Source organism: Erigeron canadensis, chromosome 4 (assembly GCF_010389155.1).
Source record: "Erigeron canadensis isolate Cc75 chromosome 4, C_canadensis_v1, whole genome shotgun sequence".
Lineage (NCBI taxonomy): Eukaryota > Viridiplantae > Streptophyta > Magnoliopsida > Asterales > Asteraceae > Erigeron > Erigeron canadensis.
In genome coordinates, this window is record NC_057764.1 from 17,703,121 (window position 1) to 17,726,175 (window position 23,055).

A 23,055-nucleotide genomic window follows, 5' to 3' on the forward strand; every position below is an offset into this window, starting at 1 on the left:
ATTGTCCAACAAAAATAACCCATTCACATAGAAATCAACAAAGAATATATATGTGATTGCTTTTCATCCTTGCGTATTGATTTGGTTGCATACCTTTCTTCTTCTTCTGACCTAGTCAATACTCAATATGAAAGTTGGTTTCCTATATATTTATGACCCAACTCTTTAAATTCACAATTATATATCTTTTCTTCATTAATTCATCAACCTTAACCAAAAAAAAAAAAAATGCTCATACTCAACATAAAACTACTTATATGGACTTCTTTTATGTTCATATATTTAGTCAATACAACCACCTTGGCTCAACCCGAATTCGTTTCCTATGACTGTGTTGAAGATTTTAACTATACAATAAACAGCACATATAGCAGAAATCTTGACACAACCCTCTCCAGACTACCAAGCACCAATTCCGGTTTTGGTTTCTTCAACCGGTCCACTGGCCAAGGAAACGATAGAGTCAACTCAGTCGCCCTATGTCGAGGTGATGTCAATCCAGATGTTTGTCAAAGTTGTCTAAATGACTCTATAGTTAAGTTACGTAGTATTTGCCCGAACACAAGGGAAGCAATAGGGTACTACGACTATTGCATTTTGAAATACTCCAACCAAACTATATTGCGACAAACTTGGTTCAGGTTTTACGTGTTTTCAGCTGACCCTCAAAATACTAGTAATGTGGATCAGTTCAATGGAGGTCTAAGACCATTACTAACTAGCTTGAGAGAGAAGGCTGCGGGTGGTGGACCGTTACTTAAATTTGCCACAGGGAGCACAAGTGATGTACCCGATTTCTTGACTATATATGCGCTTGTTCAGTGTACTCCTGACTTGTCGGAAACGGATTGCAATTCGTGTTTGGAGGATTCGATAAATAAGATTCCCGATTTTATGAATGGGAACACTGGTGGGAACATTCTTAAACCGATGTGTAATTTTAAGTATCAGGCATCTCGGTTTTTTAACGAGAGTGTCAGCCCATCACCACCACCTGTTTTACAACCACCTCCGCCACTTCAACCACCACCGCCGTCACCACCAGGTATGCTTTCAAGTTTCAACTATATGACTTTTTGTGGTACGATGTTTGTATGATATGTGTCCTTTATTCCAAATTAAAGTTACTATCGAGTTGTTTGGATCAAAACAAGTAAGTGAAACCTTCATACAATCAACATTACTAGTAATTATGCATAATTAAATATGAACTTTATGTATTTAAAATAATTAAATCACAGAAAGCAATATATGAACAACATCTCATTTGGCTAGGATAGAATAGGCTTTGAAGCTAATGCCATTTCTTTAGCCGTTTTTGGTTTGACTCAAATTGGTTAGTATACTACACATAAAGGAAGAAACTTAAATAGACACAAAATATTCAATTCCATTCACTAGAAGATGATGTGCATCAATCACGTACGGTTCTTTTAAGCATGTGTCACATTAATTTCTAATATTTTTCTTGAATATAGACCTCACAATATATAGAACTAGAAAATAAGTGTAATAAAAAAGGGTTTATATCAGGTTTTTTCTGCAAGTTAAGAAGGCTAAAACCGGGATAAAACGGGCTTAGGCCAGGGTAAACCGGAATAAGGTCAACTTGAACTGATTTTGGACCAAGCTTTGAACCGGTCATCGAATACTTTCGGACTAAAGGTGATAAGGTTGGATAGGCCCAGTCCAGTTTTAATTATTAGGATCGAATTATTTGTATTATATCATTGACATAAGTTTTTTTTTCGATAAAATGAACATATGAAGTTATTATATGATCATATACATAACTAAAATTGTTCAGAGTCTTTGTAAAAAGTTTTACGTAAAAAAAGGTGGTCGTTAAATAAATTACTAGATCAGTTTATTTTGACTATTATTACAAACAAAGTCTTCCCACAAAGGCACTTATGTCATTGTCAAAAAGTTATTCATTTGACTTCAAACCCTCAAATATAAGAATGGTGCGAAAACACGCATGTGTCTGTCAAGCGTGTATATGACATTTAAAAAGATGACCAACTCGTTTAATAATATTAATAATAATAAAATAGACCGGTCGATTTATTTATTAATTTTTATTTTATAAACATAATTTTCTTTTCAGGGTTTATCCACATAATTTTCATCATACTTTCTGCATATGATATTAACATATATGGTATATAAGTATACATATATAATGAAACTGACTTAAAACGTTCAACATTAATATATGTAACAGATTAAAATATAAAATTATGAAAAGACATCAAAGTATTTTATAGATATCAATTGTTAGAAAAATACTATATCCTATGAGGGAAGGTGGTGGTGTTCTGCCATATAGCTAGGAAATTTGAGTTTTTGTTTCCTTGTGCAATAGTCCATGCGATTTCATTTGCAACTGAATTTAGAGGTTTTTTAGAGGCCAATTACCTAATCCTTAGCATCCCATGAGATTTTACAATTTTTTAGAATCTTGGCAGTGGTTGAACTTGCTTCAACACTACTGATTCTACAGTTTCTACTACATGTGAACATTAAAATAAAGTCAAAGACATAGAGGTGGCAATTTTTAACCCGTTTGCATAAGTATAGGTCCATTTGGGTTGCATTTAATCCAAACAGTTCAAGTAAAGAGAAGTTCCAGAAAGGGGAGTGGGTCAAACAATCAGATTAACAATCTAGTAATATATTTACAACCCAGCCCGATCAGGATACTTTTACCCTTATAAAAATACATATTTCAACTCAAACACAGTTTGACCCATTAACTGACCAACCCATTTGAGCACATCAATCAAGACATAAATATAATAAACATAAACATGACTACATGAGACTCTACTGTTGGTTTTTTTTAACTGACCAACCCATTTGAGCACATCTCTGGGAAACCCTCCCACTTCCTTCCTAACTTGTTGGTTTTTTTTAATCGACAACATTCTCTTGACATAGAACAGCAAGAGTAACTTGTTCTAGACCTTTCACCGACTTTGAGCATTTTTGTTTGTAGAAATGGATTCCATCTAATAGTGGATCGTCAATTGGAAAATGTTTCGAACTTTGAGTACATGCATCGTTCACTATTAACTATCTTGGTTTATACAGGCAAAAAGAATAATATGACAACAATCATAGTAGTTATTGTGGCAGTCATAACTACCATAATGATCGTTTCACTTTGTATCTTTCTGAAATTGAGGAATAGGAAACCAACTCCCGGACCTCTGTCTAACAAAACTAATCAGAGTAAGTTCCAAGTTTGCAACTCTAATTTCATACAAACTAATTGTTTTCGTTCTTATAGTATTACGAAAAACTTATAACTCCTCTTTCTTTCCACTAGACGAAACTAAGGATATCGGCACTCCTCCATCTTTACAATACGACTTTAGTACAATTAAAGAAGCAACAAATGATTTTTCTCAAGAAAATAAGCTTGGACAAGGTGGATTCGGAGCAGTTTACAAGGTATGAGAAGACTGAAATTGTTAGTTATACTTTAGAATTGAGAATCTTCATGGTACTTTAATGTTGATAGACACTTTATTTTATATAAATACATATAGGGTACCTTAAGAGATGGACAAGAGATAGCTGTAAAACGACTAGCAAGGGATTCTGATCAAGGTGATGTAGAATTCAAGAATGAAGTTTTGTTAGTTGCGAAGCTTCAACATCGTAATTTGGTGAGGCTGCTTGGTTTCACCATACAAGGAAGTGAACGGCTTCTCATTTATGAGTACTTACCAAATGCTAGTCTTGATCACTTTATATTTCGTAAGTTTTTGTTTTATAAATCAATTAACGATATTTGACCAACATAATGTGATAGCAAATGATGCTTTATTAGTAATGTTACTAATATTCACATCGTCATGGTAATATAGATCCAACAAAACGAACATTTCTTGATTGGAAAAAACGATACAACATCATTAAAGGGATTGCGAAGGGGCTATTATACCTTCATGAAGATTCCCGTTTAAGGATAATTCATCGTGATATGAAAGCTAGTAACGTTTTGCTAGATTCCGAAATGAACCCTAAAATTGCAGACTTCGGCATGGCACGATTATTTAAACCAGAGGAAAGTCAAGGTGACACGAGTCGGATTGTTGGAACCTAGTAAGTACATTTTATTTACACTAATTTCCCTTACACTGAAATTTAATGTATAGTCACTTATTTATACTTCTTGAGTGATTTAAAACAACTAATTGACAAAAATGTGTTCTGGTTGTCTTTACCGAATTAGTAGTTTACTTGTTACCCTGTGAAACTTTCCAAGGAATTTTTCCAAAATTTCATATATATATATATATATGGGGATGGGAATATAAGGCTGTCGGGTATCTAAGCTTAGGTGTAGAACACTTACATATTATTTTTTTAATCCATAAAAATCATGGGGGCCCATGCATTTATTCATTAAACACGAAATAATAAAATATTAGTATGTGAGGAGTTCCACACCTAAGCTTAGGTGTCGGACAGCCTTATATTCCCTTTTCCATATATATATATATAAGCAAAAGAATTTTACATACATTCAAATCATGAAAAACGATAATTAGCAATGTGTATATGGTAAAACAAAAAAGGACATATTATATTGAGATATTATTGTAATCAATTACATGGTTGCTAATGACAAATGTTTTCCCACTTTGTGGCCCGTTACAGCGGATACATGGCACCAGAATATGCTTTGCATGGCCAATTCTCAGTAAAATCAGATGTGTTTAGCTTTGGAGTGTTATTACTAGAGATGGTAACCGGTCAAAAAAATCAAAGTTTTCGTAATGGAGAGAGCATTGAACACCTTCTTAGCTTTGTAAGTACTCCAAACTCTTCCACCTACGACAAACAAGCATATATACACCAACAAAGTCATAATCTTTCTACGCAATCGTTTCCTTGCTAAACTCTGTTTTTATTGTAATGTGTGTCCCTTGAAACAAAATTGTTAAATCTCTTTTAGGCATGGAAAAGCTGGAAGAATGGGACAGCATCAAACATGATCGATCCTCTATTGACAACTGGATCAGGTTCATTACGTGACATCATTAGAAGTATCCACATTGGGTTGTTATGTGTTCAAGAAAATGATATTGATAGGCCAACCATGGCTTCCGTTGTTCTAATGCTTAATAGCTTTTCAATCACACTTCCAATGCCATCTGAACCTGCATTTTTCATGCATAGTTACACTGATCCTGAAATGCCATTCATTCAGGAGTTTAGTTCTTCAACGGAGAGGAGTGGTTTAAGAGAATCCACAATATCAAAATCAAGATCAAGATCGTCTGAGTTCTCCGTAAATGATGTTTCAATATCAGATTTTCTCCCTAGATAAGTGTATAGTTTGAATGGCATATGTTGTGGTATACTAACATTATTTTAGTTTCCATTAAGAATTTGATTTAATTTACAATTTGATGTTGCTTTTTGAGAACAACTATACACATTTGGATGTACTTCTACTAACTTATAAGGCGTGAAAATGGTTGATACTTTATCATTGTTCTCTTCCTTGTGTATACGAGAGATAGTGCCCGCGTGTTGCAGCGGTAAGATGGTGGGGTGGTAGGTAATAGGAGGTGATAAGGCATAGAGTGTGATAACCAAATGTCTTATCCGTACGCCCTCGAATTTGAAAATTCGTCGAAAGTATATCGAATGACATTTCTAATGAAAGAGTACTAAATTTTAAGAACACCCACACAATTTTTATAATTTATCGATATACGGTTTTTGAGATAAAAGATCTTAAATAAATTAGAGGAATAAAATAATTTATGGAGGAGAGAGAAAAAATGAGTGTTTGAGATTTGAGAAGAAAGAGAAAAATGAGTAGTTAAGATTTAAGGGTATTATAGGTATATTAAGTAGAGATGCTTAAATTAGTGAATAAAAAAGAGAGACAATTTAGGTACTTCAATTCATCTTTTGAGAATTTCAAAAAAAATGGGTCCTCCTTTATAATACTCCCTTCGTCCCAATTTAAATGTCCAAATTTGACTTGTTGAGTCTTTTTTCTCTAACTTTGACCGTAAATATATTTGTTTTCATAATATAATAACTAATGAAAGTTATATCAATAAAAAATACATGTGAAGCTCAATCTAATATATACTTTACATCAACTATTGTATAACACATACAAAATAATTTACGGTCAAAGTTGCAAAAGAAAGACTTCAAAAGTCAAAATAGGACATTTAAATTGAGACGGAGGAAGTATAGTATTAGAAGTATTAGATGTATGCATGTTAAATTGAGTTTGGGTATTTGCAAAAAGTCATTCTCTATCCTTGTAATGGTTGAAATAGGCATGTGTGGTCGGGTTGACGCGTTTTTCTATAAACTATAAGTTGGGAGGCTTGTGTCTTTTGGGGAAAAGTAGCGGGTTTAATCTCTAACATGGATGCATCGAATATAGGTGGTAGCTTAAAAGGACTAGAATTAGAAGGGGTTCAAAAAACAAAAATAATAAGTAGCTTAAGGAATCACTTATTGAAAAAATGAAAAAAAGAAGCTCGTCAGAAGCAAATTTATCTACGCTCCAATGAACTGTAACCAATATTATATGACAATCCTTCAACAAAACTTCAATTAGGACTGTTTTGTTCGATGCAAATTCATTCTAGATTGAGATGTATAAGAAACTAATGGTTTTAAATTGGAGCCCTATTGGTTTATACGTTGAAGATTGTGTTGGGCTGAATATCGATCCAATTAAATTTATAATTGGAGGATGTCTGGTAGGGAGAAATGACCCATGAGAAATGAAGTAAGGTCAGTTCTTTTGATTTCCATTGAAATTGTAGGGAAATGAGATTTCTTAATGAAGGCTTTAATTATCAGTGTCTCTGAGGTGAGAAATTGGTGAGCTTAAGAAGGTGGTGTCTTATCCAATCACCACTGCTGTTCAAAAGAAGGTAATGTCTTAAATGTTAAACGCTAACTACTATTTACTAATTCGCTGTTGAAAAGAAAATTAAACAAATATACATTGATGTTCAAACCTGCCATCTATAATTTGTAGCTATCTATTTTTGCGACCTCCTAGTTGTTTCATTTAACCTCTCCTGAGTCATGACATTTGATTACAACTAACAGTAAGATTGAACTACTGGGCATATAATTTTTGATTTTTGGCTAATTTTATTGCTATGGACTCTCACTTTGATTGTTTAAACTTGACACATATAGGATTTTTATCATCCTGGATGCTTTTGCATGTTTTTTTTTTAAGTTACAAACTTGTACTTTTTTAGATTTGAATGTCACTATATATATTAAGGATTATGAGAACTAGAACTATAGATTCGTACAGTTTCATCTAAGTTTCTGTTTGGTTTAGGATGTTAACATTTAAATTTCCAAATAGTCTAGATAAAACTTTTGACTCTTTTATATTACAGTGCAACATGTATTGCCCAAAAGAGAATAGACGAATTAATGCAAATTCTTCAAAGGTCATTTTAATCGTGTTGATTTGAAACATGGACGGTTACAAAGAGTTCTTTCACCTTTCATCAAGGGACATGCATACAAATAATTTACATATATATAGTGCAAGTATATAAAAAATTTTGAATTTTGGACCCTTTGAAAAACAGGCCTTGCGGTCGCCCATTTTGCCTTAAGTCTAAGCCCCCAAACAAGAAAAATAGACTCCTAAATTTATATCTAGTCGTTACAAAATCATTATTTGGTGAATTGGTGATCAAGTTACTGATTAAGTTAATGTCAATTCTACGGCTTTCATAGCAATTTATATGAAAAAAAAAAACGAAGCAAAGTATGAAAGTAACCATTTTTTCCGTCGTTACAATATCAGAGAAACATATCCGGAACTCCGGAAGGCCGAAACAATGGAATTAAAGACTTGATGGGTAAAAAGAATTTTGGGCTTAACATTTAAAGGTTATAAGTATAAGGCTATAAATCCGACTTTTTTGAGCCTTTACAAAACTTGGGCCCTAGTCTAGGGTTTTCAGTGTGATGCCCAAGACCCAGCAGTATATAGTATCATTTTACAACGAGTAATGATATATCAATCTAACAAAACAACATAATAATCAACCTAAAACATTTATCATATGACAAGTGTAATCCACTCATTCTCTCTCTCAATCTTTTCTTTTGATTATGCCAAGTGTCATCATCATGTGCTTAGGTTGATCATTAGGTTAGTTTTTTTAGGTTGATCAATCATTTTCTTGTTTCAAAACCTATAAAAATAATTTAGTTTTAAAATATATATGAAGTTAGTATTCACCACAGTTGTTCATAAAAATATATATATATAAATGTTCAATTTAACTCTTTTAAACATCCAAAATATATTTTAATGTAAATAAAACAAAATAAAAATAATGAAATTCGAATAACACGTACGTAAATGGGGATTTGATATCATACATGACATTTTATAAGTTAGGTTGATATATCATTATTATTTCAAAAATCTTTGTAGTATGGACATTCGTGTAGTGTAGTCGTAAGAGTAGAATAAATTGTTATTAAAAAAAAAAAGTTAAATCATTTTAATCTATTGTAAGAGAATTATTATTATTTATTTTTTTAAATGTCATTGTTTCTAGTTTATTAGCAACATCGACATTTTCATTATTTAACTCTTTTTATATGTTACCTACGAAAATACATCTTATTTTATATAAAGGTATAAATATTTATGAATTATTTGTATGAAAAGTTCTTGTGTCAGTGTGAATGACATAGTTGTTGACTTGCTGTTTTTTAGTCAACTCAAAAAGTTAACTTTTTGACTTGTAACTCGAAACTAGGGTGTTTATTATTCGGATTAATCGAATAACCCACCCAATCCATTTAACTTGTGTACTATTTGGATTGGATTATTCGGATTTGGTTTGGTGTTTGAGTGAAACCGATTAAGGAAGTTGTTAAATGGTTCGGTTTTGGTTTAGAAAATTTTTAATTGGGGCCCAACTGAAACCCGATTAAGCATATATGTTTAATAAAACTATAATAACCTAATTTAAATGATATAAATACAACTTCAAATATTTTAATAACTAAATCCAAAAAAATCTTAATACACGTAGTTATTTGAATAACCTTATGATGAATAAACAAAATGGTGTACATTAACATTCGGATTGCATGATTATTAAAATATACTAAATTAAAACTTGAAAACTTTTTTTATTTGGGTAATCCAAAACCCGACCAAATAACCCAAACTTTATTTGGGTGGTTTGGATTGGGTGGCCACATATATGGATTGGGAAATGGGCGGTTTACTAATTTTTTAAAAACCGAATAACCCAAACCAAATAACTATATTCCCCAAAACCCGACCAAATGAACACCCGTACTCGAAACATGACCTGGAATCGTAAGAGTCAAAATATTTGATAATATGTTTTTTATAATATTATGCAAGTGGTTATCGAAGAAAATATAGTATTATATCTGTTTACTAAAGCTAAAATAAAATAATACAACTAAAATAAAGATGGATTTTAAAAGGATATAAAAGAATTATATTTTTTTTTAAAAAAATAAGTAATTGTTTATATACTAGTGATTCATAACGTGACTCGTCTCAACTCAAATTGAACCACACAACAGAACCCAAGTCATGCTACGATTCTAGAACAAGGTTGAGGCATTCATCTTTCACCTTGTTTTTTAGTTAATATTGACTTGCCTGATATTGGTTGATTCGTGACTCGTATGAGCTTGATAAATATGGTGAATGACATTTAATCTTTTTATGAATAGAATAAGGAAAAAACAAGAGTACGGATAAAAGACGATGTATATAGTGATTTGAACGAATGAAACATAAAGTTTTGTAGAAAAGATAAAGACTTTGTACTTAGAATATTGTCGATCCCTTAAGCCTATCACAACAGGCATGTCGACCGAGCTTCGATGGGCTCGTCGACCATGGCCCTATTGTGAGTGGCTCGTCGATGAGGGTTGTCGACCGCCTGCTTCGTTCCATCGATACGCTTTGACGAAGACGAGAGAGAGAGAGAGAGAGAGAGAGAGAAAGAGAGAGAGAGAAAGTGAGAGAGGGTAGCGTGAGAGAAAGAGTAGAACCAGACAAAAAAAAAAGTTTGTTTTTTAAAAATTTGAAATCAACGGCTATATTCTTTTTTTTTTCCTTCTATATATACTACACTTTCACAACCAATTCTTCACCATCCATTCTTCACACAAAAAAACACACACTATCAAAAACATCTTTTACAAACTTCTCCAACTACAATGAAAACCAAAATCAATTTAACGATCTTTGGAATGCCTTTCTTAAAAACCCGATCCCGGCTATGTCATCTACTAACCAAAGCCAAACAAGCCATGCATCAAGCTCCTCCAACCCGCCCCCAATGGGTCCTCCAACATGTTGCCTCGTTAACCCATTTTCAACACCTTATTACAATCAAATTAACTACAATCCAATCATGGGTCATAATTGGAATGAGGCTCAATGTATGGCGTTAGCCCAAGCCCAAATACAAGCTCAAATGGCGTATGATTTTCACCACCAACAACAATAAAGACCAGGAATCTCATAACCGCCATTGATTATCAAAGAAAATGTTCTTGACAAGAATAATGTCGCGTCCACCGATAATGAAAATGAAAATGAAGTTGTAGGGGTAGGTCGTGGGAAAAGGCGCACCACAAGCCAGAGAGAGAAAAGGAATTGGGAGAATGATGATACGTTATTGGTGGCATAGTGTTGGGTACATTGGTCACATGACACGGTCGTGGGTAATAATCAGACGGATGACATGTTTTGGGCTAAAGTGGTGGAGATGTTCAACAATGAAACAAAATACCTAAAGTGTACCAAGAGCCAAATACATGGCAAATTGAACAAGATTAAAAAGGGTGTTAAGGAATTTGGCACGACGTTGAAGAAGGTTAGCGAGCACGGTCGACAAAGCGGGACGGATGAGAAATAAATGTCTGACGAGGTTGTGAAATCGTACAAGAAACAAACAAGGGAAAAATATTGACATTACTAGAGTTGTTATGACCTTCTTAAAAACTTGTCCAACTTTTGGAATGAAAATGCCATGACGAGCAATCGACCGGCTTCGGCTTCGGCGGTAGATTTGACCGTCGATGATGTTCCATTAGGCACGACCCCAACCCCCATAACCCCGACCCCGACCCCATTTGATGCCTTATATGGGGAAAACGCTGTTAGGCGACCACGGGGTCATAACGTTAGCCGAAGGTTGTCTAGTTCGTCCGATGCAACATCGGGTTCAGAAGCGGCTCAAAAGATTAGTATTTATGTTCAAATGCAACAAGATGCTTTGTGACGGGCCGGGATTAGAGATGTCATGAAGGTTTGGCGAAACCGATTCCGACGGGTTTGTCGAGAAAGGACTTGGAAGCACATATGAGATATCGGCAATACTTGGAAGAGGAATTCGGTAGCACGTTTTATGCTCCGACGGCTCCTAGCCATGAGGTGGATGTCGATGAGGAGGACCAGACGACCCACGACGAGTAGTTTTATTTTTAATCGTAATGTTTTATTTTTAATCTTAATGTTTTACTTTTAATTCTAATGTTTTATTTTTAATTGTATTAGGTGTACTTTTTTTTAATTAATGTTTAATTGTAATATTTTTTAATTTAGTTGTAATGTTTTATTTTAAATAAAATTAAGTTTAATTTATTGTTTAGATAAATATAAAATAAAATAAATAAAAGTTGTGGAAGAGGTGTTATTGTTAGTTAGTGTGGAAGATATGGATAAGGAGAGAGAAAAGTTTATGTGTCAGTGTACAAGATGTGTGGATGAAGTACCTATTGTGATAGGCCTTGCAAACATAAAAAACGGAATCATACATCAATTAAGTAAATTACAAAAGCACAAATTTGGGTATAGTATAACCCGTAAAAGGGTAAAACACAGCGGTAGCGTTCTTAAAATGGTCCTGTTGAATTTCACTTTGCATTTATTGTTCTATACGACTCCACCCTTCTGAGTTTGATCACCTCTCCAGATATTAATGGCAAAATATCATGCTATTATAGTATTATTCTCATGCTACATTGCTAGCCCGAAATTCAAAGATTGAACTTTGAAGCCAGACCTTTCGAATATACGCAGTGCCAAAGCCAAATATTTTTATTTATGATACAAACAATCATAAAATTAGATTTCACGAATCTATTGTTTCCAATTAATTTTAAATCTAAATAAATGAGTAATAAAAATGATACCAGAAATATAATGTTTAAAAAAAATTGTGGGGTTTCATGACCACTTTTGGCCACTACATTACTCCGACACTAAATATATGTCAAAATACCCCCTCTACCCAACTCTAGAAACATAAGAAAATATATGTCAAAATACCCCCTCTACCCAACTCTAGAAACATAAGAAGTAATTTTTGACTTTTGAGGATGATCATCCTCTAAAGTTGTTTTCATTTAAAAGTTAAATTTTAAATCTTGTTTTTGATTTTAATTTGGTGGTTAAAATCATCAACTTTACTAGTAAAGTTGAGTTTAACTTTAAAAAATCTCAATCAAAATTTTGAACCCAAATGGCTGATCTTAATAAGTAGGAAGAAATTACCAATTTGACTACCAACACTATTGGCAGTTGATCGCATCTCTATTTCTATATCCTTGACTTTAGGTTATGGCATTTATTTCTAACAGTTACTCACATCAACACTAGCAGTAAATCGAGTTGAATTAAATAGGTTTTTGGTGGCCATTAGTGTTTGTAGGATTTATGATCGAGCTTTGTTTCATGTATAGAATATTAAATAAATTGTCCACCTGTACGTTTGTGTATAAAAAGGAAACCATGATTTGTATTGTTTTTTTGCCTATTTTTTTTGGGTTTGTGAGTTGTTTAGGGTGGTTAGGTCGAAATGTCGAATAGCATTTATATCAATCCTCTCTTTCGATCTATACTTCAGACACACTGAATGGGTCCTGGCTAAGCAGAGCATGTGGCGGTCATCAATGGCATCCGTGACCACCGGGTTAGATGTACATTAATATACCCACAATAAATACGGTATTTCATATATATTCCTTTTCATTAAGATGTTGTTGATCAACGTTGTTAAAGATTATTCTGGAGTACTACATATATTCCTTGGTTTTTGAAGGGCATCGAAATTAATTGAAGAAATATGAATGTTTCAAATAGTAAAAAATAAGTATTATAAAAAAGTGTTGGTTTAATAATAAGTTAATGTTTGAGTAATTGAGTAACTATGTTGAAGATTTTCATACTTTTAACTTTATTGGTAACTAGATTAGACTACCCCATCCACTGAATGGTAACATATCTATAATCTATCTATCTATAATATAATTAAAAGAAGGGATTGTAGGTACACTTGGCATCCCTAATCTCCATCCTTTACCTTAATACTCCACCTTTATTATATTAATTCTTTATTTTTTTAATATTTATTTTATAAAAATGATTTTCTTATTATTATCTATATATATACCACTAAAAAAAAACTTTCACATATTTTCAACCCTAAAAAAAACCTACCGCAAAAAAAAAAACATGGACTACAAAAAGGTTTATATATATATATATATTTTGTTTATATTTAATCATTATTATTATTATTTAACATTGAATTTTTATATTATTGTTATTGTTCTTATTATCTCTTTTAATTAAATTTGTTATCCATTATAGGTTCTTGTTCAACAACAAAAAATAAGACCACATTATTTCACTTGAAGATCTTAAGCCAACACATATTAACTATCATCTAAGACTTTGTGTTGTGCATGTATAACCTGTTTCGGAGTGGAACAACTCGAAGAAAATCAAAACGTTCGAGATGGTCTCTGTTGATTAATTGATATATTTATTTTTCAAAATTATATACTCTACACTTTTTGTATTATCTTTTTATTTAAAGTTTTTTTTTTAAAAAAAAAGTAAACTGAAATCAATATTTATATGGAGTTAATTTTCATATTTTTTTTTAGCTTTTGTATTGATTAAGTTGTGATATTGGTCATACACTTTTTGTTTCTCTTTTTATTTAACCAAAGTTGAAAAAAAGGGGGTAAACTAAAATCAATATTTATATGGAGTTAACTTTTGTATGTTTCTTCTTTAGCTGTCGTATTCCTTAAGTTGTGATATCGGTTATACACTTTTTGTTTCATAATTATTATGAGATTTATATATCTTGATACTACCCGTCCAATGGACGAGCCTGAGCACTAGTATAATAATAACTAGAAGTAGGTAATAACTCATAAATACTACTTGAATGTCATGAATTAATTAGAAAATATTATAGAAAAATTACTATATATTAAAGAGTTTGTTATTGTACTAACCATGAATATCACATAGAATACACAATTAAACTACAAACGAATAGACAACTAAATAAAACATGTTGTAGAAAGACTTGAACTCATGCCCTTGTATTACTAAAAAAGAAAATAATAATTACTCATAGAACTAAAAATTCATTTCATTACAAAAACAAAAATATCATTTATTCTCACTTACTTGTAACAAGTGTGAACAATTCTCTTAATTTATTTACACTTAAAAATGTTTAAAAAATATTTATATTTAAAAGTGTGAAAAAATTTGAAAAATCATAACTTTTTCACACTTATATATGTGGTAAAAAAAAGTTCACACTTTTAAGTGTGTAAAACTAATCAATTGTTCACATTTAGAAATGTAAAAATTAATTTGTAACACCAAATTTCTTCACACACAAAAGGTGTGAAAAAATTAGGTGTTACAATTTTACTTTCATACTTTTAAGTGTGAATATGTTTGACATTTCTTTACACTTTTAGGTGTAAATTTTTTCTTTTCACATATATAAGTGTGAAAAAGTTATGATTTTTCACACTTTTACTTGTGTATATTTTTTAAACATTTTTAAGTGTGAATAAATTAAGAGATTTCTTCATACTTCTTTAAAGTAAGCGTGAATAAATGGAATTTTTGTTGTAGTGTTGGGAGATTGGAAAGCACCATCCATATCTTTATACTTTAAAATGAAGTTATATAAGAAGAGATAGGGTTGTATTCACTTGGATCCTTTAAAAATGGTGGAAACCAAGGGACTAATCTAAGCCCTTGGATTAAACAATCATCAAAATCCAATCAAATATGATTGGTTACTCCGGTGAATTACTCCGGTGACATTGTCCAATCATATTTGATTGGTCAAACCAATCAAGCTCCGGCGAATTACTCCGGCGACATTTTTTAATCATATTTGATTGGTCAAGCCAAATCAAGCTGGTAATCACTAAGACACTAACGCCGTCGAATATTCTCCGGCTAATCAATTTCGTTTTCGGGTGGATACATAACGGGCCAGAGGCCCTTATCCGTTCTAAACTGACTGTCAAGGGACGCATATGAGAATGGTATGGATTTAATGAGCGATGATCCAAGAGATGGTGGAATGTGATTTTTCCGGCGACACTGTGATTTTTCCAGCGAGCTCAAAAACAGTGTATATTGGCTAGGGTTTGTGCGGAATGTGTTTCTGAGTGATTTGGTACAAGTTTCATGCATTAATTCGAAGAAACAACAAAGCTATAGTGTTTTTAATTTTTCCGGTGAGTTTTTCAAGTTTTCCGACGAGTATAGATCGGATTAATTTCTGGTCAGGGGTTGTTCGCGGTGTGATTGTGAGTGTTTTGGTGTAAGTGTGATGTTCTAATTCGAAAGAACGAAGGTTTTATCGGCGTTTGAAGTTTTCCGGTGAAGTTGTTACATTTTCCGGCGGTTGTATCACCGGAGAAGAAGGAGGAGGAGTTGGTCGCCGTCGCCGGTCAAAGATAAAGGTAGAGATGGCGTTGGTTCAAGATTCTATCGCCGGTCAGAGATAAAGTGTGTGTTATGTGTGTGTGTGTGTGTGTGTGTGTCTGGGAAGAAATGGCGGGAGAAAGGAGGGAGGGAATGAACTAAAATCAAGAGCTAGGATTTAGCCTTTAGTTCCCAAGCAAATAAGAGAATCCAAATGAACAAACTCCAGAAGAGATAAAAGAAAATCAAAAAGATCGATTTTATTAAAGTTAGGTGACAAATGGAAAGAGCAAATATATGAATGAACCAATTGTTAATAAGTTTAATTATTTGTAATGTCTATTAATAAAATAATATTAAATTAATATATCTCATATAGTAGTAATCAAAACAATGGACATGGATGTCCACCGTCGACATTTTTTATTCAAGATTTTGAATTTGGAATTTTGAATATATTGGTTGGCATATTTTAATTGTTAATTTATTGGTGATTAGGAATAAGATAAGATTAATTGAAATATAATTAATAGAAAATTAAATGAAAGCTAATTAGAAAATGGCCAAATATATAAAACGTTTATATGTTTTATAAAGAGGATAGCCGGATAGGATCTACACTATTATCTCTTAGTTATAAAATGCTTATTTGGTTTGCAATTCGTCCCTATTTCGGTTAAATTCTTTAATATGCAAGTCACGTGAGGATTATTTTTGTATTTTACTTCATTTCTTTTCAATTTCTTCAAAATCATTCCTGTTGATTGTTGTTATCACAATAATCATCCTTAAAGTTTTTTTTTTTTTCCCTATTTAGATATTTAATGAAGACATATTATCTGCATAATCTTTTAATTATATACCTACACATTTGTCAATGCTATGATATGTATAAACAACAAATCTCATTTAAATAAGCAGAGTCATGATTCACTCCCCCGGATAAGGAGGCATGTTAAAATCAGATTTGAAGTTTTCATCGGTACTGAAAGTACTTAAAACTAAACAGGTTGATGTTGTAGGATAAACAAAGTATCAGAGTCGAGTAGTTGATTGGAAAAATTTTTTTAGCTCATACAAGGTATCAGAAACATCTTTTATCAATCACCAACTTTTGATACTTTGTTTGCCCTACAACATCAACTTAGCGATGAACATATGACCGAAATCCCAAGACTCGACCTGATAGGATAACAGGTCAGGTCACGGATTTGATTATGTTGCCGGGTTTCGGAACTGCACGGGTCAGACCAGATTTTGACCCGTATTCATTAGGTACTTCCAGTGCCGATGAGATCTTGAAATTTCATGTTAACAAGCTTCCATAACCGGCAGAGCGAACCATGACTCCACTTCCTTAAACTCGACTTGTTGTTTATACATATTATAACATTCACAACTTATAAGAGACAATGAGTTTGATTTAATGTTTAAATTTAAAAAATAAAATTAACAGCAATGATGAAAATTGCAAAAACAACAAACCACAAGAATGATTTTAAAGTAGGAAAAAAGTAGAGTGAAATAACAAGAATGTCCCTCACGTAACTTGCACGTGATGGACTTAACATAAGTATGAACGAAATGCAAACCACCAGATGATTTTGGCTAAAAAAGTTAACAGATGGACGAAAACTGCAAAATTGATAAACCACAAAGACGATTTTTGCACTTAATCCTATAACAAAAGATTGAGGTTCTATGTTAGAGTTAAAGCTTTTTTCTAAATTTATATCGGGTTTCTTTCCGTTGTCGAGTTCTCCGATCCACTAAGATAATCTTAAATATGAACGTGTCAAAAAGTTAATGACCCATATTACTCTCTAACAAAAATCAGATATAATTCCGATAAGTTTAATGTGTCAAAAAGTTAATGTCGAATGTTAAAAAAAAAAATAAAAATATTCCGATAAGTTTTAATCTACCCAAAATAACATAACCAGTCATGGAACGGATTGGGTCGTATAATAAATGAAGGCGTTACATAAGAGACAACATTAGCATAGGCTCATAGCATAACAGTAACATGGGATATCAATTATTGTGGGGTTTTACCAAAAATCATGCCTACATTTTCTGTCCACCTTCAATCATAAATGCACAAATCTTGGTCCAAAAAATTGTAAAAAGAAACATCTGAAACTTTTTATATTTTAAATTTTCAATAGTTAGTTTTTAAAATGATCGAACATTTTTGTTTGTCGGAATGTGATCATGTCGATCCGACTACATGAGCTAACTAATTTGTAAAATTGGTTTGATCCAAACTTATACAAGAATGTGATGTATATATACAAAGCATACTAACTTACAACGCATTTTTAAAAATGTACAGTAAAGCCATCAACACGATCGAACCTTCAACTTTTGTTTCCAGAAAGGATAATTTAACACTTGATCTAATCTATGTTATTGTTTCTACAAATGTCAACTATAAAAGTTTAAGAATTATAGAGAAAGTATAATAAGTTGACACATCAAAGTTTATAGACTTTTGAGCAATAGTTATTTGGGTACTTAACGTGGTCTTTAAATTTAAATATCGGTTGTAATAAATTTGCGTTCTGATATTGATTCAACCTCGATCTTATTAACTTGGAGATTCAAATAGATAAAGTGTTCCGACTGCAAGCATATATATTAACTGCTGCATCATGAAAATCAAGAGGGGATTGTGTACGTCATTTATAAAGTGAAAGAGTTATCCTCTTTTAAATGTGAGTAAAGATAAAACTACAATAAAGTTTATTTTGTGTTATATATAGATTTCATTTTTTCCCTAAATTTATAACAATTTTAGCTACCATTATACCAACAACAAATTAATGTTACTGTATAATGTAAATTATATAAAACAAATATTGTTAGTGAATCTAAAATTGTTGTAAAATATATTATTCTCCTATTAATATAAGTAATGATTAAACTACAATATGTTTTCGCCATAAGTATATTGCAGCATGATATATGACAAGAAACAAGTTAAGATTTGTATGCTAATCTTTAAAAGGATTTATTATTTTCTTATGTTATAGTTATGGCATTAACCTTTTAATATAGATCAATTATATAAAGATAATGAAAGGACAACAAAAGAATCTAATCTCATAGGGTTGAATTCCTGTATAAAACCTATTTGCATTCTACATGCTAAATATTTTAAAAAGCATTTTCATTATAAAATTGTATAGTTGCTTGCTTATATATACACACATACTAGGTCAAAGATTTGACTTTTTGTTAGTCACAATCTCAACAGATGTTAAAATATCATCTCATAATAACTTCAATCCAAGATGGTTTTTATTTTGTTATGGTTGTATTCAATATAAAAAAAATTCATGATTCTTGAAGAACAGGCATATACCCTCTAAAAAAAACCACACAAATATGCCTGCAGTTTGGATTTCGATAAGAAAATCACTGCAATGCCAATCAAGACCAACAGATGTTCATGAACCAAGTTTTCAAAGGAAGAATCTTAGCAAAATAGTAACTAAATCAAAGAAATCATCAACATCAAATGGAACAAAATCGGGATGTTCAAGATCTTTAGCAAATCTTAAAGATGTCATCCATGGAAGCAAGAGGCATATGGAGGAAAAACCATCAGCAATGGAAACAACTACTACAACAAATGCTAGTCCAAGATCCATTGGAAGTTCAGAACTTTTGAACCCAATTGCCCATGAAGTCGTTTTATCGAATTCAAATTGTGAACTTAAGATCACAGGATTTGGTTCCTTGCAAGATCATGGAAACAGCGGAAATGATGATGAGGGTGTATCATCAAGATTTGAAGGTACCCTTAAACCCGGGACGCCTGGCCCTCAACAATATCATCATCATAAACCAATTAGATCACCACTTACTAATCGAATAAATCCTAACGGGTTTTCAAGGGTTGGTAATAGAGGTTTTGGGTCAGGCAATATTGGTGCTAGTAATCCTGCAAAGACAAGAGCTTCTTTCGATGGAGATAGTCATGCGATTTTTAGTTTGGCATGTCATAAATGTGGTGAGCAATTTGCGAAATGGGAAGCTCTTGAGTTTCACCATCTCTCAAAACATGCTGGTATGTAACGATTCTTGCGATTTTGTTTTTCTTCAAAATATCTTTCATGCTTAACTAAAGTATATCATTTTTAAAATTTGCTTATGAGGTCTTGCTACTCTCATTAACGTGCATAAATATTTTACTATATGTCATAATATTCAGGGCGGAATTTTCATATCAAGATTTGTACAATTTATTTATGCACGTTAATTGGCTATAGTTAGCATTTTCACTAATTACATACTATTTTTACCAAAGGAGATGATATGTAATATGTATACACCAATATATCAAGTACAAGTAGCATATCGCACGATATACAACAAAAACGTTGTTATGTACTTAGAACGAAATTATCAATGCAGCAGCAAATCTACAATGGATATATCTACGCTAACATTCAATTTTAATTTATTATTTGGCTGTTAGACGTCCTTTGTTCTTAATTATAGAGATTTTGGTACAGTACATTAACTGACTTGTACATAAATGGTTTTAAAATTGTGGTTGTTGTGGCAGTTACTGAGCTCATAGAAGGAGATTCATCTAGAAGAATTGTAGAATTAATCTACAAAACAAGTTGGTCAAAATCACAATCACATTCAGGAGGAATAGAAAGAATCCTTAAGGTCCACAACATGCAAAGAACATTATCTGAATTCGAAGAACACCGAGAAACTGTCAAAGTAAAAGCTAGCAAACTCCCAAAGAAGCACCCGCGTTGTCTGGCTGATGGAAACGAGCTACTAAGGTTCCACGGGACATTAGTTGAATGCAACCTTGGCCACCACGGATCCTCTACGCTTTGTCTTTCAAATACGTGCAACGTTTGTCAAATTCTAAGGCACGGTTTTAAGATCAAGAAAAGTAGTAATAACAAAAATGAAATTGGGAGTGTTTTTACTACTTCAACAAGTCAAAGAGCTTTTGACGCCATTAATGCCAACAATAGTTCTCATTTGAGGAAAGCTTTAATAGTTTGTAGAGTGATTGCTGGGAGGGTTCATAAGCCATTGGACAACATTCAAGAACTTGGTAATCTATCCGGGTTTGATTCCTTGGCTGGAAAAGTTGGGATTTATTCGAATATTGAAGAACTATACTTGCTTGATTCTAAATCATTGCTTCCTTGCTTTGTTATAATTTGCAAGCCACAAGTGTAAAAGAGGGAACTTTGTGAATTGTGATCTAATATTCTACTCCTGATAGTTTTGTTTTTTGAGTATTTTCTAAATTAATGTTTTCAATTCTGTCTAAGGTATATGTGTTTTTTCTTATATTTAAAGACAAATCTATACAATTTTCTTTTAATTTCTGGAGTACTGATTAAAAATCTGCTTGCAAATCAAGAACAATATATTCCTTATCATTTGTATTATTTGAGCTAGAATCATGTGAAGTGCGTGGCTAATAGGATACACACAACCGGGTATTAATGATTTTAGAGAAAAGTCTATATGAATTAGCCTTTTCATCAATGCAAAGGTTGTAGCTTTTCTATTATTTAGGTATACAATGTTAGAGATATTATCGCTCAAAACCTATAGAGCATATTTTTTTTCTCTATATATATTAGCCTTAATTTATTTGGTGATCAAATACTATTTTCGATTTGATTTTTAAATATATAAGAATCATATATTTAATTTGAATATTTGTTTTAAGCAAAATAACTATTTTGGTGTACTTAAGCCTCTAGATTCAATTATAAATGATTTATAACCAAATATATTATTCGGGTGTTTCCTTGGTAGATTTGAGAGATTTCCTAATATAAAATTTGTTTAAAATATTAAAATAACTGTATTAGTAAAATAATGTAATATGTCTAATAATAACAGTATTAAAATTGATAACGACATTGTTAAAAGAGTGATATGATGTATCACAAACATAGAAACATAATATGTAACAATAATAAAATAATATATATATATATATATATATAGAGGATAAAGATTCTGAAAGAAAGTATCTTAAGGAGAGAAGGTCCTATAGGCTAATTAGAACGCGACATGTGTCAAAATGAAAAAAAATGCGCGGTGGCATTTTAGTAAATAAATCAAACTTTTTTGAAGCTTGGTCAGCTTGAGTTCCGGGTCAACTTGGTAGGTCAACTTCAGCTTGGTTTGGTCAGCTTGGGTTCTGGGTTAGCTTGGTTGGTCAGCTTGGGTTCTGATCAGCTTTGTTGGTCAACATGATCAGTTTGGTCAGCTTGGGGTCAAGTTGTAACACCCCGACTACGGCGGAAACACGAGATGCCACAGAACGACATGGTACAAAAGATTAAATGGAAAACATCTTAATTAAAGTCTTAAAACCATTCTAAATTAAACGATTACATAGTTCAAAGTAAAGTGTTAAAAATCATAACATAAGTCCAAATCCGAATAAAAGATAAACTTGTTTGCATTACAAGTCTTCGTTCACCATGCAAACACAAAGTACAAAAGCGGTCCATAAGCAAACCTACTGCTCTAAACCTAAAAAGCATGGAGAAAAAGTGTCAACTACGAGAGTTGAGTGAGTTCATAGGTTTTTTTTTACTAATACAATAAGCATATATACACATCATCACAAAATAAATTAGGAATCACCAATTTCCATGTACATTTCCAATTCATCCTTTGATAATCGTTCGTTCAACTCAAATTTTAACCCATGTGAATAAATCCTTGTCATATGACCACAAGGGTCTAATTCCATTATCTTAGATGAGTATATACTTGAGCCACTACTACTACCATTTTATTCAAGTCCGATTACAATCCAATAATTCAATTCATAGCACAAGTTGTCAATCAAGTGCCGTAATATTAATAACAATGATAATAATGGGTCGTGCCATGGAGACGCCCGATTATCTTAAGGTAGTTAGAACACCCGGGGGCCAGACTAGAAGTGGAGGTTGTCACGAAGGCAACCAACCTTCCAACGGTACGCTTTGGGTGGGCGGACGAAACCTAGTTGCGCAACTAACTAACTACAGGCCTCCACTTTCGAAGTAAATAGTAGTGTACCGAACGCCGCGGTTTGACAGAACTCAAGCTCATCACATAAATTCTTTATTAACATTTCATACTCATATATCAAGAATCATTTCATATAACAAACTCTCTTTCAAGAAACATTGCATATATATAGAAAGTAGTTTCATTATTCATGCTTTTCACCCCGAAAGTAAAACACA

At 32.3% G+C, this 23,055-nt stretch overlaps 2 protein-coding genes across 2 annotated transcripts; both read left to right on the forward strand.

Annotated features, from left to right (window-relative positions):
* Positions 1-221: 221 nt before the first annotated feature.
* On the forward strand, positions 222-5,499 carry LOC122596358 (putative receptor-like protein kinase At4g00960). The gene is made up of 7 exons (XM_043768922.1): positions 222-1,045; positions 3,097-3,237; positions 3,335-3,459; positions 3,558-3,768; positions 3,879-4,116; positions 4,675-4,825; positions 4,973-5,499. The coding sequence occupies exons 1-7, from the start codon at positions 229-231 to the stop codon at positions 5,345-5,347; spliced, it is 2,058 nt and encodes a 685-aa protein (XP_043624857.1). The 5' UTR covers positions 222-228; the 3' UTR covers positions 5,348-5,499.
* Positions 5,500-18,995: 13,496 nt separating this feature from the next.
* On the forward strand, positions 18,996-21,122 carry LOC122595768. The gene is made up of 2 exons (XM_043768205.1): positions 18,996-19,883; positions 20,385-21,122. The coding sequence occupies exons 1-2, from the start codon at positions 19,199-19,201 to the stop codon at positions 21,026-21,028; spliced, it is 1,329 nt and encodes a 442-aa protein (XP_043624140.1). The 5' UTR covers positions 18,996-19,198; the 3' UTR covers positions 21,029-21,122.
* The last annotated feature ends 1,933 nt before the right edge of the window (positions 21,123-23,055 follow it).